The sequence below is a fragment of the Ascaphus truei genome, chromosome 1 (genome assembly GCF_040206685.1).
Source record: "Ascaphus truei isolate aAscTru1 chromosome 1, aAscTru1.hap1, whole genome shotgun sequence".
In the NCBI taxonomy this organism is placed as follows: domain Eukaryota; kingdom Metazoa; phylum Chordata; class Amphibia; order Anura; family Ascaphidae; genus Ascaphus; species Ascaphus truei.
The window spans coordinates 31,397,779-31,418,901 of NC_134483.1; the positions used below are offsets into that span (position 1 = coordinate 31,397,779).

The following is a 21,123-nucleotide window of genomic DNA, read 5'->3' on the forward strand; positions in this document are numbered from 1 at the left end:
ACTTGAAATGAAGTTGGACAATGTTCAAATCCTAACACGTTTCTATCCTGCTACAGTGTGTACAGAGATAAATGAAGCATTATTAACACAAATAATTGCATTTTTCGGGGGTGCAAATAGTGTCTACCATCTTTTCCAGTGCAGGCGAGTCTTCAATGTTTTTTTTCCCTCCTGCAATGCTTTGTTGCCCTTTTGCCATTTAAGCAGTTAATAAAATGGTGACACATTGAGCGGAGAAGTGTCCCTCACTCCTGCTTGTGAGAAGGCGCCTCACACATGTGGGAGGTTGGCGTGAGACCCCTTCTCATCTCCAGAGTAGGGGGCCCAGTGTCTGCACGGGGCAGGTTGTGACATGACTGGGCGCCGTAATGACATGATTGGGCAAGGTTACGACACAATTGGGCGGAGTTATGATGAGAGGGGATGGGGTAGTAACACAAGGAGGCAGGTTATGATGTGACGGACAAGTTTGGGACTTTGTCTCGGTGTCTCCGTCAGCGTGAGATGTTCCTCATTCTGCGTCAGACAGTGACAGAGCGGCACATTTTAAGTACGGTCGTTCTTTCAGGCCCCAGTTTTCAAAGAGCAACACATCAGAAAACACCATTTATGTAAAGAAAAGGCATACATTTTATCAGACTAGACCGTAACAAGTTTATTTAACCCTTTCACACATTGCATTGCTGGGCCTTCTGGCAGGGAAAGAGCTAATATAAGGCAGGGTAATAATGATAACTTCATTTAATATAGCGATTTCACCCAAAAGGACGCAAAGCACGTCACAATTACAGTCTAGTGCATGGGACGCAGCACATAGGAATTCTTGCCGAGACAGCTCCGGACCCGCAGAGCTTACAATCTAATATGTTGGTGTCTGAGGTTCAGGGAGATAAAATGACTCCCCCAAGGTCGCAAGGAGCCGACCCCGGGAATTGAACCAGGTTCCCCTGATTGAAACTCGGCGTAATTATTTAAGTGTCTTTAGTCACTGAGCAGCTCCTTCTACAAGTAGATGCTCCAAGCTCAGTCCTCAAGGGCCACAGCAGTTATGATTTCAGAGCAATAAATATCTAAACAGGTTTCTTTACTCATAGCGGACCCTGGCTTAATTGGCTAATTATGTGTTACTTGGCGAAATCTTGGTGAGTGCGGCCCAAGGAATTCATATACAGAATGAACATGTCAACATCCTAAGTAACCTGTATCTTTTCTGTGAGCGATTTAAGAAAAGTGGGAAACAGCTGTCTGCTGTCATTTACTGCCCCCTATTATTAGACATAGCACTAATCAGGCAGGGGCAAATACCATCACCATTGGTAATCTGTTTTTGTTTTTTAAAGTTTAATGAATGAGTACTCATTAACATCACTCCCATGAGGTACAAAATGGGAGAAAATAAGTTTACATCATGATAGACTATTTACATGGCTGTGCTCAGTGTCTCATACCTTTTCAGGGTTCTGGATCCGTGCTGGCTGGGTGTAAATATGCAGACGTTAGAATGAAGAGCGCCAGGAACTTTTATTAGTACCAACAGAGAGCTTTATTCACATCCGCTGATAATGCCCCACATACAAGGGCAGGCTTCACATAAATATTAACTAGCGTCAAACAATATGGTTACTCTGTGCTTCTTCCCTTGGTAGCTCTCACTCCTACACTAGGGAGGTACTTAGACTTCTTTAGGAGTCATCCCCTTGGTAGCTCTCACTTCTACGCTGGGGAGGTAGTTATACTGTAGGATCCTTTAGTATGCTCCGGAGTTGCTGCTCTTAGAACTCCCGGCTGAGCACTTGCCTGCTCCTCTTCTGGTCAGAGAACCATCTCTGTGCATTACTATGGTCTCTATCTGTAAAGGACACGTTCCCTAACTGAAAACAATAAAGGTGACAGGACATCCTTACTATACTGTACATATATGCTATACTATATACATCCTAGATACATAATATAACATGACAGCACTATACATTTCTTTCAATATACAGTACATACTGGTATAATACTTGGCATATTGTAATCAACACTGTACATACTTATTTGGCAAATATTTTAACACAATACCGGCACCATATACATTCTGGGTATATAGCAGGTACATCACTGGGTAGAATACACAAGTCTGTAAGCCTATATTTAGGGTGTCTCTCACAGACAATTTATGGGATAAAGCCAGCAATTTACTGCTATACTCTATTCACACAGCATATAGCTTATGGCGATACATATCTTGTGTTGACCACTTATGGCATCTCTATAAGAAGACTAATTAAAGCATGACAATAGTAATGCACTTTTATGCGCTGTTCTCACAGTATACAACTCACTGGGGCGGTCAGATACATACCTTTTGTATCGACCACTTATAACATTCTATAAGACTAAATAAAAATATATGCACCTGGATTGAAAACTGGTTGGAGGACAGACAGAGGGTTGTCATAAATGGAACATTTTCAGGTTAGGCTAAGGTCATGAGTGGAGTACCTCAGGGATCGGTACTGGGACCCCTGCTTTTTAACTAGTTTATTAATGACATTGAGGTTGGCATCGACAGCAAACCCCACACAGTTAACCCTCTACGGTCCTTAGCCCTTCAACTACTAGTAGTCCCTAGCAGGGGGCTACATATATTATAGTATATATAAAAGAAATAATACAAATTATTTAGAAGCATTGTAAGCGACAAATGCTCAGAGGGTGTCCCTCAATCCTAATAAGATAATTATAAAACGGTAAATGGAGCTTAAGTCAGAAATGAAGAGAACAAGACACCAATAGATGTTCAAAAGATATAATGAATACAAAGTCACATTGTGATGTACTGTGATCACAGCAAAAATGTCATGATCACGAAAATCCCAAAATAGCATAAATACAATGTAAATATAAATAAATACAAGATAAATATCACCAAAACATTGCTACAGAATTTTAAATTTATTAATTGGTATGTTTCTGAGCTGAATTTCTTCCACCAATTGCTAAAGAATTTAAAATGTAATCAGTATGTCTTTGAGAATTGATTAGGCAAACCCCTCCCTTAATTGTTAGTCAAGTGGCTGTGTTTATGAGTACTTTAGACCATCCATAAAGGCTGTGAAGCCATTTGTCTGTGTGTAACATTTTAAAGTGTCCCAGTTAAAGTGTGTGGCAGAGTTAATTTTGGAGTTAAATTTGGAGGTGAAGATTTGAGGAAGATCGGGACTCTGCACAACAACAACTTTGCAACTGTGAGAAATTAACTTTCCAAAAGCTGTGATTCTTTGTACTCTTCCTATCCTGGGAAGTCTCTCCTCCTGCATCTCATTATGCCCTCCCTACTGCTTTTTCTGTTTACTGTTTCCTCACTCCCTTGTGAACGTCTCTGTTCTCTCCAACTTCCCACTGCACCACTATTTATACACCTCTTTCCCATCAACTTCTTTACCCGTCAATAAAAACCACCCACCCAAATCCTCTATTCCCACACTCTATCTACTCCTTCCTGCTGCTGGGGATCTCCCCTAAGCCTGAAGTCAGACATACACACCTGATTTCACCCATGCCTCCCTGTCATCTCTTCCCCTGTAAATTGTGTTAACCCTGATTTTAATACTGACTAACCTTAAAACTCGCCTCACAAATCAAGCATCCGAATAGCCTGCACTCATGGCTATTGCCCACACTCAGTCACTCCTACCACCCATTGTGACCAAGCACTGCCATCAACAGCACTTATTCCCTCACCTGCTGTCTCTGTAAATTCCCCACCATACCTCTTAAATTGTAAGCTCTTTGGGGCAGTGATTTCCTTTCCTATTGTCTGATTTTGCTGCACTTATTGTATTATTATAATTCCCTGTACTGTATTCTTTGTGAAGCTCTGAGTACACTTTTGGCGCTATATAAATAAAGACATACAATACAAAACGTCATTCCAATAATATCATGTACATATGGGACAGAATATAAATGTTCTACTTTACCAGACGATAGAAAATATATTGCAGGCGGACACCTTAGAAAAGAGACTCAGCATTTTGGGCTAGCACTGCCCTTTTGTAAAGAGTCTGAACAGGCCTGGGATGCCCCTGTCTTATATACGCACCCACCACCACATGTAGCACTAGTCCCAGGCGGCCGCCACGCCAGTGTCTTGTTGAAGTCATGATGCGTGACATCACGCGACAATAAGATGCAATGATGTCATTGACATCACAGTGTTGTCATTCACTCACAAGTGTTTTGGACTATTACACTATAGTTTTCATCTATTTTTTTCCCCATTATTATTATTATTATTAATATATTCCTGGTTTGAAGAAAAACATGTAGAGGGATGTGGGAAAATGAAATGTTTACAAAAGTCTATTCGTTCAATCTGCTTCCTTGGAAAGGTTCAATTCCCTTCAAGTAACTTGCTTCTACAAGCTATATATACCCTCTATACTCCCTATAGTGACATCACAGGTCACAAGATATAAAAGGGAGTGGCAATCCCTGCTGCTTAGTCATTCTACATCACATGATGGGGAGGTGAAGAACCTGAGTGATCCCACAGAGTAAACCCATTAAGACTGTTAACCCCTTCACTGAAATAGTAATCCCCAAAGAGGAGGCTATATTTGCCTATCATTCTAATGGGGAGTATTAAGCAGGTTTATCCCTTAAATCGCCGCAGTTATCCTTTTTTTCCCCCATTGATTAAATACTCCTGGTTTGAGATGACACAAACGTCTGCTCCTTCTAAGCTGAGTCAATGCGAAAAAGACTCGGTTATGATCTACGTCTTGTGCGGGTCGATGTGAAGGACAATTCATGCACTGCAGCAAAGCGCAGCTATCAGCGTCACAAACACCTCAATCAGAGCACTCGCACACGCACACACACACACACACGCATGCGCGCGTTCTGCGCTTCACTGCCAGTGCATATCTGGAAATTGCAGCTGCTGTAGATAACAATGAAACGATATTGGGTTTTTTTTCTACCGTATCTAAATGTTATTGCCACCTCAAATGGTTCTGAATAATGTGCCTAACTCTGAAAGCAACACAAATCTATCGGCATTTCCTTCCTTCCTGGGAAATGAAGTCTGGTTTTGGAGTGGTCCAGTGCAAAGAAATGCAAACTGTTTGCGTACACATTTAAAAGCCCTTCTGTAAACTCTTTTATTAGATGATGGCTCTAGGAGGTAATTTCCAGGAAACACAGGAATGTGAATGCTTTTTAGCTGAAGGGCAGCACATTTTACCAGCTGTCCAGACATTAAAGCTAAAAGATATCAAAGTAAATGATGGCAGATTCTAATGATGCTGTTTTGACAAAGGATCACTGCATTCGGCATACACATATAATAACATTAAACAGTAACGCTGCGCGGGTGTGTATCAGTGTTAGTTGAGCGAGCCACCCAATCCTGCTTATATTGGCTTTGTGATGGTGCCAGCACACCGTGGGAGCTCTTAGTGCACTCAAGTGTTGCAGGCCTATACTGCTTCGGTACCACTTTAATTGCAGTCCTTAGGGTTCCACTTTGACCGTGATCACTCCGTCCTGCAGCTCCCCGGTGTGGATCCGTTGGTTCCCTCGCCACGAGTACTCCTGTCACTCAGGCAGCTCTCGATCGAATGTATTCAGGCTTGTGCAGATCTGATCTCATCTGTCACAGCCGCCTCCTCTTAAAGGCTCATCTCCCTCTTAGTCCCATCTCTTCCACAGCCTTTGTCATTGGCTGCTATTATGTCCATCACCAGTCACATGTCCATAGCACACTGGAGAGGCACCTGCCATGGGGCAGTGCGAGTGTGTTGATTGCATCACACAGGGGGTTGCACAGGGAACCCTTCTTTTGCATATCCTTAGCACTAACAGCTATTACAGTTAAAGACTGTTACGGCTGAAAACCACACTTAACACTGCTTTAGTGAGCTTTGATGATACCCGTTACCACTTAACGATACATTCATTTTAGTCCCAGACAGAGCTCTATGAACCTGGGCCCTAGTGCTATATGAGAAAACAGAAATATTATCACAGAAGCAGGACTCGTGTGTGGAGGCCCATCATTAAAATGAGGCGTTCGCTATATTTTACACTCCAAGCGATAGATTCAGCCAGTGTTACCATATGTTATTATACCCACTGCGTATTACCGAAAGACAAATCACTAGTGTTACCAGCTACTTTCTATCTACCAGGAAAGCTGGAATACGCACCTTCACCTCACTGTGTACCAGTACTAGCCAGGTAAGTGTCTGGGGCAGATTAGGGTCTATTATTACAGGGGTGCGCAGCGTTTCCCCCCTGCGACTCCCTGCCTACTCTCCTCCCCTGCTCGTGCCCCCCTCCCTCCCATTCCCGCTCTGCTCCGGTGTCAAATGGCGCCACTGGGTCATTTGACGCCGGTTACCATGGCGACGCATCGCAGAAGACAAGGTAGGAGAAAGTTACAGAGGTCTTGCGCGGTCCCCCGGCAGCCTCCGCGCCCCCCCCCCCTGAAAATCTCGCACCCCCCCAGGCTTCCCAGTTTGAGCTCCCCTGTATTATTGCATTGTGTCTGACCTGCACCTCTCTGCAAACCCTTTTCTATGAACACTCGGCACTCCTTTAGTCTGACGAGGATTTTAACACTTGCCAGCTATAAATACCAGAAGCATGTTTCAGTAACCCGAGTCCTTTTTCTGTTCTCCAGTTTGCTATATAGTAGTTATGAGGGACAGGGGGTTTCTTTTCAATCTCCAATATTCATTCAATCCTGGATAACTTGGAAGATTAACAGAACCACTGAAATTATCTGAAAATTTTTGTCAAATGAAATTCTGCAAACTCCAAAAGTAACTGGACATATTTGCACAGAGATATAACAGCAGTGGCAACTACAATGGGGAGAGTGGGTGGGGGGTGAAAACATCAACCCTCCTGTCCCAGGCCAAGCAGCTGCAAGGGGGGGGGATCAGCTGAGCAGGTCAGACATCTCCCAACCCTCCGCAGCAACCATTGTGGAATCCTCTTACTTACAGAAAGACCGGCTTGTGCTATTCACAAAGAAGCAGAAGTTGCAATGATTAATAATATATTTCAGTGAGATTGTTGTGGGAATGCAATGATATTACACATTCTATTCTCTCGATTCCTGAAGACAAAATAAGCATCTTAATACTTTTATTGTACATTTTGTGTAGCTCCACTAGGCTTGGAAGAACGTTATTTTTAATGTCTAATAGATGGATCGGACAGCACCACAATATAATTAGTGTAATCCTAAAGAAATAGTCAGTGGGTGTCACGGAGACTATAGGGGACCCCCTATTCCCCAAACAATCCATGAGTATATAGTACTCCATATAAATAAATAGTATAGTACATATACTGCAATGACAAACTTGCGTGGTGCTAAAGATAAGTGTACAGACACAAAACGATGTAGTATGTAAAAAGATGCTCCCAGATAGCAAACCCCGGGAGTATACTCATGGAACGAAGGTCAGGTACTTACTGGTTCGGTAACCTTAGTTTGTTGGAAAGTGGTTGCACGTAATAAATGACAGAATATTGAATATTTTGGTTCCCTCCATATTATCGAACACTTCAGTTCTCAATATATGTTTACAAATTTTGCAACGGCCACAGGGAAAACAGCCCATAAGTGTTGGACAGAAATCTCTTGATTTGAGTTGTTTATCTGATTTCAGCATGTACTTGGAGATACAATATTTCCAAGTGTTTGAGATTTCCTAAACACAAATCTGGGGTCTGTTGATACAATTCCTCGTAGAAGTGATTCTGTGGAAAGAATAAGCCAATGTTTTTTGATAATGAATTTAATGGCATTCGCCTGGTTGCTGAACTGTGCGATGAAATATGGAGGGTCAAAATCAGTGTCATTTTTCTGAGCCGCTCCCCGACATTCAATATTCTGTCATTTATTACGTGCAACACCGATTTTGTCGTTTATATGTTGATTTGTGGGTTCAACAAAAGATATATAGGTGTTACCACTAGACCCTTTAAACTTTGCATCATGGAGCATATGAGACGTATTTTGAAAAAGGATCAGATACACCCCGTTTCTAAGCATTTCAGTATATGTCAGTCAAGGTCCCGTACCAATTTCAAGTGTGTTGCCATATAGAGCATGTCAAAATGCACACACGAGGAGGTGATACTGTAGAACAAATGTTCTTTATAAAAGAGAGGCTTATTGGATTTTTTCATTGGACACTCTTATGCCGAAGGGGTTAAATTCTGAATGGGATCTTAAATATTTTCTATAGTTGAACATGTTTAAAATTATAGATTATGTATATCCTCTCTGTGTCTCCCATGTCGGTATTCAATTTATTGATTCGTTGTGTGTGCACTATTGACCTTTTCTATACTTATATTGTATTCTATGCAGTCAGTTATTAATTTTGCATACACACTCATATGCCCAATGATTTACTGTTGTTGATATTATCGATATCATTGATGTTTTTTACAACTTTAAGGTCTTTATCTACATTCCTGATACTGACCTTTTATAAAACTCCCTATCAATTAACTATCCATGGGGACACTCCTGACTTTATATTGTCATGCTTATAATACCATCTGTTGCCATTCTTACGTTTTTTCTAGTTTATAACAATATCAGCATTGGGTGACTTATATTCTTTTTGTGTAAACATTTGAGAGCGTTTTAATATAATACCAATATATACGCGGTGTTCCTCTTAGCCAGTGGCCACACTGTGTTGTTATTTGTTGTGATTCTACGATATTTTTGTCTTTCACAACAATATATGTGTAGCCAATATAACATACTTTTTGTTACACTAGCTATCCATCCTCAACAAGCTTTTTGATACTACTAAAGGTTTTATTGATAAATCTATTTTCACTTTTTTCTTTCCCATTTGTTTTCTATCTGTATATTTGTATCCATATCAGTGTGTGTGTGTGTGTGTGTGTGTGTGTGTGTGTGTGTGTGTGTGTGTGTGTGTGTGTGTGTGTGTGTGTGTGTGTGTGTGTGTGTGTGTGTGTGTGTGTGTGTGTGTGTTTTTAAATGATTAACACACTATGCAAGGTGTGGGTAGTTCCTATTTGTGAACCATAGTGTATCAACTAGGTAAAACCATATTTGAAATGTCTGTCTCCAATCACCCCTGATGGTGTAGCAGCTACAGAAACACTACTAGTGTTTGAAGGGCCATGGGCTTGATTCCTGCATGGTATGCTAAAATTATTTATTTTATTTTAAATGTATATTTTATAATTTATACATTATTATATATTTTTTGGTATTATCAGCTGAGCTTGATAGCTTTTTGTCCGGCCACACATTTAGGCGGGGGGGGGGGGTGGATTTGTGGGGGGCAGGCACTGGCTATTTTTATGAAACGTTTTGCTTATATAGGTGGTTTCTCACTTATGTGGGGATGTGTTGTTGCCATAAAAAGTAATATTAATCCCGACTACACATCTCTAACTGACTATACAGAGGTGGGACGGTCTAGGACATTTGGTGGCGTTTAGCCGTCACTCACCACGCCGCTGGGACATCTCTCCGCTGGCCGCTTCGCCGCCAAGGTAAACCAGTAACCTTACCCCTTACCCTAATCTTAACCCCTAATACTAACGCTACCCCCTACTTCAAAAACCTTAACCTCTTACCCCAAGCCCTTACCATAAAAACATTAACCCCTTACCCTAATATCCGTTAGCCTAATCCCCTACCATAAATCCTTACTCTAAAATCCGTAATCCTAACCCCTTACCCTAAACCCTTTCCTAAACCCCTTACCCTAATAAAACCCTAATCTTAACCCCTAATACTTACGCTACCCCTACTTCAAAAACCTTAACCCCTTACCCCAAGCCCTTACCCTAAACCCATTCCCTAAAAACATTAAATCCCTTACCCTAATATCCGTTACCCTAACCCTTACCCTAAATCCTTACCCTAACCCCTTACCCTAAACCCTTATCCTAAAAACCATAACCTCTTACCCTAACCCTAAAACCTGTATCCTTAACCCCCTACCCGAAACACTAAACCTCCTTAAATTAACTTACCTTATTGGCAAAAGCGGCCGGCGTCCATGTGTCCTAGCGGCGGAGCAGCAGCAGCGAAGGGTCCCTCGGCGGCAAAATGCCAGCGGAGACTTGGTTGCGGCAAGATGGCCGTGGCCACACGTCCGATTCCGGAGGTGTGAAACCTGCAACACGTTTGGCTAAACCCTGATGCCCATCTAACTGCTATCAAACTCCCAGCTCTCGTCTTACCGTGCACGGATGTGTCGATGTTAGCAAACTCACAAACACGGGTTCGCTTGATAATGAGAAGTTTATTGCCTGCTCGTACAGCACGGAGTATGATCATACATGAAAGTTGTCCATTAGACACTCTGCCAGGTAAGGGTCCGAGCAGGCTTTAAATACATTTTAGATTCCTTTGTTTAACATGGGTTACTACTCAGAACATAATGACATCATTAAACCTCTTCTAATAATATAATCCTCTTCTAAACCAATCAAGTTACAGGTCTTCTTATCTATCTCAGACTGACTCCAACGATCAAATCATCTACCCAAAACTGGTTCCTTTTAGCTGATCAAAATACTTGAGTGTTTGAGCAACAAGGCACAGTCCATACCCACCCCCTCTGGAGCAAAGTTCACTCTTGCATCAACACGCATACTAACATATAACACACACAAAGACAAGATGGATTCCACACAATGCTAACAATTTCCTCTCCATAACACCCCCCCCCCCCCAGTCCTTTTCAGTAATACCAACAGTATATTCATTTCAGCAATATTACTTCATCAGATATACTCAGCATTACAATGCACTGCAGTGCGCTACTTTTTAAAGGAGACATGTAACCCCTCAAATATCAGACTGTATATTCCAATGAAACAGCAGCGCATAATAAAATGAACGCAAAAATAAAATGTAACGAACAAAAAATTAAATTACAGTACATCGTATTGTTTGTTCACTACACTTTATTTGTGCTTTAATTTATTGTGTGCTGCTGGGTTTTTTCTTTCTTCACAATACATATTTTTTTTGGGGGGGGGGGGTTATGACTGGAACATCTACAGGACATGCACCCTTCTTTGATTGGGGACATAGTTGTCTTCCCAGTTATGGATTTGTATGTTGTCGCTTTTTGCAGTGTTGTTGGGAGGAGCAGTTAAACTTTTCCCTTCGCCAACGTAATATCTGCAGCCGCTGCAAATATATCTTCCTGTATAGGAGAACTACCCTATAGGCTTTCAGGCAATGACAACAGATGCGGACAAGGAGAGCAACAGCAATGTGGCACACAGTGCAGCAATTCAGTGTGCCTGGATATTCTGTACTCTACACTCTACCCATGCCAGATACCAACATATGTTTAATTACAGCAAATACTGAGTAACTGAAAAAGCCATGCATTTTCTTATGTGCTATTCAAATGCCCAACAGCTGATAATATACAGACTGTACGCTCTGGCGTGTCCGTGATAAAGTGCACTGCATCAGCTATTGTGCTCTCCCATCCATTGTCATTCTGTGTGCGTCTGTACCTGCCGCCTGCGTCACTCCCAGTCTTCACTGCTCCGTCATCCGTGAAATTAAAGATCCCGGTCCAATTTCCCAACTCCTCTCCATTCTGCCAGCTAAACTGCAGACCTCTAATAAGAAAAGGAGGCAGTTTATATTGGGTTTCGCGGTTCTGCTATTGTGTTCTCAAAAATGACATCATGTGGTAAAAAAAAGACGACATTGTTTTCTAAGCATAAACAGAACTGCCGGGTTTCTCCTCCCCCCCCCACCCCCCAAATGTATGTATAATTTATAAAGTAACAGTAATATACTCAGCAATAATGTGCATCAGGTATAAAAGTAAACAATTGGGGTGGGGTGGTGGGGGGTCACCTAACCAGAAGAGCTTACAATTTAAAGGTCTAGATCAGGGTTGGCCACCTCCAGTCCTCAAGAGCCAGGATTTCGGGATATCCCTGCTTCAGCACAGGCTGATTAATTAGTAGCTCAGCCGAAGACTGCACCTCCTGTGCTGAATCAGGGATATCCTGACCTGTTGGTAGCCCTTGAGGACAGGAGTTGGCCTCCCCTGGTCTGATTCACCAAGTTCTGCCAAGTCAGTGCAAACAACCCGGTTATAACAACAGACAACGCTACCCAATGCTACAGCCAATGTGACAAAATACATACTTAAACTTCAATGTTAGTATTCTATACTAACTATACATAGTATTCTATACTAACATTGAAGTATTTAACTATGTACAGCTCAACCCCATCCGCTATAACGCGGATCCGCTTATAACGCGATTTGAGCGTGGACCCCGAATATTAAAAAAATAATATTTTTTTTTACTGCACACACTGCACACACTCAGCACCAGCACACACACAGCACATTCAGCACACACAGCACACACTCACAGCACACACAGACAGCACCAACACACACACAGTCCCCCCTACACCCCTATCTCTGGTGTCATGGCTGCTGGGGACATTGTGGGGCTGCTGGGTGGGATCGGTGCGGGGCTGCTGGGTGGGATCGGTACGGGGCTGGGGGGGATTGGTGCGGAGCTGCTGGGGGGGGGATCGGTGCGGGGCTGGGGGGGATTGGTGCGGAGCTGCTAGGGGGGGATCGGTGCGGAGCTGCTGGAGGGGGAATCGGTGTGGAGCTGCTGGAGGGGGAATCGGTGTGGAGCTGCTGGAGGGGGAATCGGTGTGGAGCTGCTGGAGGGGGAATCGGTGCGGAGCTGCTGGGGGGGGGGATTGGTGCAGAGCTGCTGGGGGGGATTGGTGCGGTGCTGCTGTGGGGGGGGATTGGTGCGGAGCTGCTGGGGGGGGAATCGGTGTGGAGCTGCTGCGGGGGGGGATTGGTGCGGAGCTGCTGGGGGGGGATTGGTGTGGAGCTGCTGGGGGGGGATTGGTGTGGAGCTGCTGGGGGGGGGATTGGTGCGGAGCTGCTGGGGGGGGATTGGTGTGGAGCTGCTGGGGGGGGATTGGTGCGGAGCTGCTGGGGGGGATTGGTGCAGAGCTGCTGAGGGGGGGGATTGGTGCGGAGCTGCTGGGGGGGGATTGGTGCAGAGCTGCTGGGGGGGGATTGGTGCGGAGCTGCTGGGGGGGGGATTGGTGCGGAGCTGCTGGGGGGGAATCGGTGTGGAGCTGCTGAGGGGGGGGATTGGTGCGGAGCTGCTGAGGGGGGGATTGGTGCAGAGCTGCTGGGGGGCGGATTGGTGCAGAGCTGCTGGGGGGGGGGATTGGTGCGGAGCTCCTGAGGGGGGGGATTGGTGCGGAGCTGCTGGGGGGGGATTGGTGCGGAGCTGCTGGGGGGGATTGGTGCGGAGCTGCTGGGGGGGATTGGTGCGGAGCTGCTGGGGGGGGGATTGGTGCGGAGCTGCTCGGGGGGGATTGGTGCGGAGCTGGTGGGGGGGGGATTGGTGCAGAGCTGCTAGGGGGGGATTGGTGCGGAGCTGCTGGGGGGGATTGGTGCGGAGCTGCTGGGAGGGGATTGGTGTGGAGCTGCTGGGGGGGGATTGGTGTGGAGCTGCTGGTGGGGGATTGGTGCGGAGCTGCTGAGGGGGGGGATTGGTGCGGAGCTGCTGGGGGGGGATTGGTGTGGAGCTGCTGGGGGGGGATTGGTGCGGAGCTGCTGGGGGGGGGATTGGTGCAGAGCTGCTGGGGGGGGAATCAGTGTGGAGCTGCTGAGGGGGGGGATTGGTGCGGAGCTGCTGAGGGGGGGATTAGTGCGGAGCTGCTGGGGGGGGATTGGTGCGGAGCTGCTGGGGGGATTGGTGCGGAGCTGCTGAGGAGGGGATTGGTGCGGAGTTGCTGGGGGGGGAATCGGTGTGGAGCTGCTGAGGGGGGGGGTTGGTGCGGAGCTGCTGGGGGGGGATTGGTGCGGAGCTGCTGGGGGGATTGGTGCGGAGCTGCTGGGGGGGATTGGTGCGGAGCTGCTGGGGGGGGATTGGTGCGGAGCTGCTGGGGGGGGGGATTGGTGCGGAGCTGCTGGGGGGGGATTGGTGCGGAGCTGCTGGGGGGGGATTGGTGCGGAGCTGCTGGGGGGGGGATTGGTGCGGAGCTGCTGGGGGGGATTGGTACGGAGCTGCTGGGGGGGATTGGTACGGAGCTGCTGGGGGGGGGGGATTGGTGCGGAGCTGCTGGGGGGGGGATTGGTGCAGAGCTGCTGGGGGGGGGATTGGTGCGGAGCTGCTGGGGGAAGTACGGTGGCTGCTGGGGGATCGCGCAGGGCTGCCGGCGCCTCACTCCACCTCCTCTCAATCTTGCGTGCGGCTACCATTTAGTGCGGCCCCCGAGGACCGCGCTATAAAGGGGTTGAGCTGTATTTTGTCACATTGGATGTAGCATTGGGTATCTTTGTCTTTTGATCTATACATTTGCCGCGCTCAGTAGCCCTCCTTTTGACGCAAATATATATATATGTGGTGGGTTCCGGTGTTAGAGCTTTCTGGAAATGTGTGGGAGTTTTTTTTCTCCAAAAAAACAGGAAACACCATTATTTTCCCGGAGGATATGCTTTACCCACTTAGCTAGTCACATGCAAAAAAAAAAGCCTGTTTTTGAGCTAATTAGCATAGGTTTAATATCATCATATTTTATTATTAAAGATAATGTAATTCTTGGTGTTAGCGCAAGAGAGAGACTGGAATGGCAGTCACCGCCGGATCGAGTCCACATGCCGGATCACACTTTGATGACTTCCACCAACAAGAGAGAGAGAGACAGAAAATGAGGGGCCACGCTGACGTATTTACCTCCAAATAGACTAACCTGTGGTATGTTCCACATGGTGAGGGGCCTGAGAATTACACACGTCAATCATTTTACGTGTTTAAATTTGTATATAACATTTAAATTTTTATATGAAGTATCCCAGGCGGTTTCACATGTATATTCACCACAGGGAGTATAGGTTCATCCATTCGGAGGTTAAGGGGCTAATTATATACTGTAAGTACTGAAGTGGCCGTTTGGGTTGTTTTCATCTGAAAAGCCCCATAGACTTCAATTGCGTGTTTTTAGCCAAAAACAGCTCGAACATCCGCTTTGGCGTATTTAAAAAAAAAAAAAAAAGACCCTACGTTGTCTATCAGCATAGCGAACCTAGGCCTAAATAACCCTAAATTTGAAATATTGCTTCAAAAACTCAAACTCCTATGGAAGAGAATGTTGCAGCATAAAGATGTATAATAGTTGAATACATATCTATAAACATTTCCAATATCATCACTATTTCTCTTTAAAAAACAAAAAAAAAAACAAAGAAACCATAAGCTTAAAATGAAGTTTATATACATAGCTGTTTGCCAGGACCGCCATGTTGGTTTTGTTTGGGATTGGTAGCTGCACACACTAGCTAAAAATGGAGTGACTGTATTTTATGCGTTCAAAGGTTTCTCCACGTGTTCGAGAAGCAAAAAGAGACTGAAGGTAGAAAAGTGGGAACAGCTGCGGCTAATGCTTTTGTGGGTCTCTATTCTCAAACTAGAAGAAATGGAAAATATGGATATTAAATGGAAATATGTAGTCATTCTCTGCATTGCTTTACAACGTAAAGTGTTCCAGGCTAGTTTGATAACCCTCTTCGTTGCTGCTGTGCACTTCTGGTCTCTGCACTTGTAGCTAAGAGATGTTGTATATTGTGAATGAGCCCCTCTGGACGAGAAGGTAGTGGCCTACTGGGCCTGGGGCGGCAAATCTCGCAGGGGCCGGTGCTGCGGTTAGAGGCCCCGCTGTATTCCCCACAACAATTACACCGATTACAGAGGTCCCACGCTCTCCCCCGGCAAAGGTCTCTTACCTTCTCCTGCAACGTCGCCCTCTTCCTTTTGCAGCGTCAAACGCCGCCGCCATGTCACGTGGTGACATGTTGCTATGACAATGCGTCATGGAAATGCGTCAACACATGACGTCGGAACGCTGCGAGAGGAGGAGGACGGGGTGGCAGAAGATACGTGCTATGGGCGGGAAAATTGTAAAACCGGCCCTGTGGTATAAGTGCTTTACTGTACTTTCCAGTAATATTGGAATTAAATGACAGATGTTGACAACGTAAATTACCACCCATGGCGCACTGCAGCAGGACATATGTATACAATGCCCCAGCGGGAGAAGCGGCCATTGTTTTGAATCAACCGCACACAAGAATGGAGTGAAAACACCGGCTACATCTGTACATATACAAATTGCTTAAAAAGGAAAATAAAACAAACAATCTACTCCTCAGAATCGTAATGTTCACCTTACATACTGTAGCATTTTCCTGCATTCATAGAATTTTATGGGTATTAAGACACAGATTTACTCATTTGCGCTAAGTTTTACGTGAATGTAAGAGTCTTGAGGCCGGATACATCAAAGTCCGTTAAAGTGGAGTTAATATCGCACTCGGTAAAAAAAAAAAAAGACGAGCATTATTACTGCGACGTTACGCTGGTACACATCAACATCACAGTAATAATTTTACCAGGTGCGATATTCGGGCAAAATCGCGATGCGAGAATTAAAGCGGCCGTTAATAAATGCATTAATTGACCCCACATCGCGATCCTATGATAGAAATACCATTAATCCGTTTGATGCCCGTAGTTACCAAGGGATATCACCCCTTCCCCATCTTAGTGAGTAATAAAGCATAGCCATGCAATGCTTTAATAACCGCCACGGTAATGAAGGGGTTAGTTAGGCACAGTGCCAAATCAATAGCTTTGTATTTATTATATCATTATGTATTGCAATGTATATTTTTCTTTCTTTCTTTTATGTTTGTTTTTATGCTTTTCGGTGGGAAAAAGTCCTATTAGGTACATTTGCCTAATAGGACTGTTGCCCATTACTGTGGATGGATGTCTGATGTGGGTAGTTGCCTCGGGGGAGATGGCGATTAGCCACTAAGGTAATGGAGGAGGATTATTAATGTATAATAATATTAATTAACTGTATTTTTAATTTGACATTTATTGCAAATGTGGCTCTCTCGGCTCCCCATTGCGAGGGCCTAGTGATCCACAGTGACAATCAATGGTTTTAAGATAAAAATGGGAGTGAGGAGTATGTTTGTTGTGGGTGATCAGGGTAGTTGCCCCAGGGAGGGTGGTTAGGCCTCCTGGAGTGTGGTGGGTCAGGTTAACCCCTTAATTACCTTAGCAGTTAGTGAAGAAGTGCATAGCAATGCTGTACTAGCCACTAAGGTGTGCACGGGGGTATGTATTGTAGCTTTATGTTTATATTACCCCCTTGGTAACCATTTGACGCAGCTAGTCATGGAAACCCATGACTAGTTGACCCGTGGGCTACGACATGGTTATTTTTACTGTAATTGTAATGACAATTTGATCATCTATTTCAGGTTGGTTTATCTTATCTGGCCATGTATATAATAGCAAAAACAAAATGGCGAACAGAATCACCCAGGTCCCTATTAGCACGCACTCATGATGCAATAAGTAAGTATAGATATAGGATAAAGTATCTGTTGTCTAAATTTAGCATGGGTTGAACTTGATGGACCTATGTCTTTTTTTCAACCTCATCTACTATGTAACTATGTAACTATGTAACAAGTATAATTAACAAGGATACATATCCATTAATTTCAACCAAAATTCCCACTACCCCAATGAGGGTATATCAACAATAACAGACAGACAGTCTGTATAAAAACAGAAAATAACAAAACTTTAATGTTGACAGATAGTCACGCCGTAGCAAGTGTAAGTATGTACAGGTGAGTTAAAAAAGGAATAAAAATGATCTCCTGAGGGGAGGTGTATCAGGTGGAAAGTTAGTAGTGAAATCAATCGGTGGTTGTGGCGCCTGCGAGCGGGACGGTGTTCAGGACAGTGGTGGCGGGAGATTTCCTCACTCTGCTTGGAGATACGGTTGTATACCAGACACTGCTGACTTTGTGGTGTTGCAGCTGCAGCCTTCTGATATTATCAGTTTTGGGGATGAGTGTTGGGGCATTATCTGACAGAGGCATTCTTAGGCGTATAGGTGTTTATCACTGCACCACTATCTATTGCCTGCACATACAGTGTGTATGTTGTTATACACCACACTCTTTATTATACTTATCTCTGCTGCGGCTGCAGCTTACGATATATCACGTGTATTCAGTTTGTAGGGTTTATACCTCAGCAGGGTTATATTAGTAATTACCGCACCACCTTATATATATGGAATGATTTGTAGTGAGGCTAAGATTATTACAATACAGCTACTAAGCCGATTGATTTCACTACTAACTTTCCACCTGATACACCTCCCCTCAGGGGGTCATTTTTATTCCTTTTTTAACTCACCTGTACATACTTACACTTGCTACGGCGTGACTATCTGTCAACACTAAAGTTTTGTTATTTTCTGTTTTTATACAGACTGTCTGTCTGTTATTGTTGATATACCCTCACTGGGGTAGTACAAGCAGAATTTTACATTTCATCATAAAAAATTAAAGCAATCTCTGTAGAAAGTGTAAAAGAAAATGTAGGTGCCAGTTACAAAATCCTTACAAACAAACCCTAATCACGTCTTTATTTCCTTTCTCCTGCTACGAGCCTTACAAATGTTCCACAAATCTGCCTCTTTTATTCCTATTATCACACCTCCTTTCAACAAAGTTATTTCCATTCTGTTACCCTCTTCTCTCACTGATAGCTGCACTTGTTCTAGTACTGTAACTGTGCTTGCCTATTTATTATTATAGAAAGCAGCCATCCACACTGCTCGATTTGTTATCTTCCTATTAGGTCTAGTGATTTTTCCCCAAGTGCACCACCTCTGTATTAACTATTTACATACTCAGGTTGAGTGAGTTTCCTCCCCCTTCTTTGTTATTTTCCTATTAATTGCATCAGAGCTGGGGCTTATTTATTTGACTGCTCTTCCATCCTAGAATGAAGCAACCAATGGCCTGTGTCATACACAGTGACATCCCTTTAACACACGGATGAAACCTACTTGCATTCAAACAACCAGTTCCAATGATGAGGGCAGCAGTGAGTATCTGTATACAGGCAGTCCTCGTTTTACAACGCTTCGTTTTACAACGAATGGCTTATCCATCGCTATGCAATGCATACCTATATTCATTTTTACAACGCCAAAACAGCTTATCCAACGCTCTTACGACGCTGTGAAAAGTTGTTTATGTGTATATAATATATATTATATAATATTATATTATACTATATAATATATTATATTTTTATATTTTATTATATATTATGTTATATTATATATAATACAGTATATACACTATATAATGTATGTTTGTGCTGCATATCTTATTGCCTGCATAAAATATTTGGTGTATTTTAGTGTTAAAAATGCCTTCAGGAACGGAACCTTTCATTTAAACAGTGTTCCTATGGGAAAGTGTGTTTCGCTTTACAACGTTTCGCTATCCCACGCCATTTTGGAGTAACGCATTGTGTCGGATAACCGAGGACTGCCTGTATGCTCTTGAAGTGAAACTTCTTTGCTGGCACCAACCACTCTAGTAGTGTTGAAAAAATTTGCTTGGAGTAAATCTCCTTGTTGGAGACTGAAGTGCAGTCTCGGAAGTGACGCCCACTGCTGGCAGAAGAGGCCATCATGGCACTTGGCGCGCATGTGGAGGCCTCCCACGCTCAGCGCGCATGCGCAGGAGCTGTTCCCAATGTCACAGCGCATCTGTGCATCCGGGTACACCTGGTAGTAGGCGCCACGTCCGGATGCACCTGTGCAGTATGTGCCACGTCCGGCTGCACCTGCGCAGTAGGCGTCGGCGCCGCGCGCACGCACCACAGATACGGACACAGACAGAGACACACACACACATACAGAGACACACAGACGCACACATACACACACACACACACAGAGACACACACAGAGAAGCGCACACACACACACACACACACACACACACACACACACAGGGACGCGCACACACACACACAGAGACACACACACAGGCACAGAGACGCACGCACACACACACACACAGATGCACGCACACACAAACAGAGAGAGACGCACACAGAGATGCACACACAGAGACACAGAGACATACACACAGAGACACACACACTTAGACATTCCAGAAATGTAGGCAACGGAGCACAGCAAGCAGAAAAATAGCAAGTGGGGGCTACGAAGTCAAAAAATAATAAAAATGTATTGAATCAAAATACACATGGTATATAGCAGGTAAGTACCACTCTGACGTGTTTCGCGCAACAGCGCTTTATAAAATCACAAACACAGAGACGCACGCACACACACACACACACACACAGACGCGCACAGACGCGCACAGACACAAATACACACACAGAGACACACACGCACACAAGGAATTCAGTTACTATATAGAAGTACAAGTAGGTAAAACTTCTTTGCGTTTTGGCACTGAAATTCTGTTTTGATTTTTAATTCAAAACATCACCATCACAAATACTATTTCTGTGACAAAACACAAAGAAGTTTCACTTAAAATGCCCATGCCCGGCACACACACAAGTTATTTTAGAGACTATTCTTATAAGGACAACCATTCAAAGAAGAGCAACATCTCAGGGCCAACAGGGCTACTGGATTCATGTCTGGTACCGTCATATAATGAGAAATCCAACGCTGCTCCCATGTGATAAATATAAAAGGCTGGAAATTGCTGTATAAAGTTTCCTTGGAGAAGGACAAAAGCTAAATAATTACTGTAAGCATGTTTAACATAAAACAGGACTAGCCGTTTTTAACCTGTCACGTCTGGTGTTGATTTATAGTTGGTTTGGTTCCTCCAGTGTCCAAATTGTGTGTAAAAATTTTTTTTACGCTTTCACTGCCAAAAGGCAAAATGCAACCACTACTAGAGTAATGCTATGGCTTTGATGCCCCCCACAGGGATTCCTGCACGAAGATAAAGTCATCCGCTTCAATACAGAGACGCAGCCAAAGCTTGACAATGTCACAAAGTGAAACGGGATAATAAAAACGATGCAAGGGTCATTTATGTGCCGGCTTTAATGCTGTTCTCAGAATTGCATGAGGGCACTGAACTGAAGCGGGGGAAACTGCTAAATGAATGAATCTGAATAGAATGTTTTGCAGGTGCA

General features: G+C 44.2%; 1 protein-coding gene across 4 annotated transcripts in view; it reads right to left on the reverse strand.

Moving 5' to 3' along the window:
* ST8SIA5 (ST8 alpha-N-acetyl-neuraminide alpha-2,8-sialyltransferase 5) overlaps positions 1–21,123 on the reverse strand; it is a 112,952-nt gene that overhangs the window by 45,093 nt on the left and 46,736 nt on the right. Inside the window, exons 2-3 of one of the 4 annotated variants that reach the window (XM_075585703.1) lie at positions 11,548–11,655; positions 1,449–1,475 (exon numbers count right to left, since the gene is read on the reverse strand). The exons of 1 other annotated variant lie outside the window; for it this stretch is intronic. In XM_075585703.1, the coding sequence (XP_075441818.1) occupies positions 1,449–1,475; positions 11,548–11,655 (135 nt within the window). The remainder of the gene's footprint in view (positions 1–1,448; positions 1,476–11,547; positions 11,656–21,123) is intronic. 2 more of the 4 variants (XM_075585717.1, XM_075585711.1) reach the window with 2 other exon arrangements.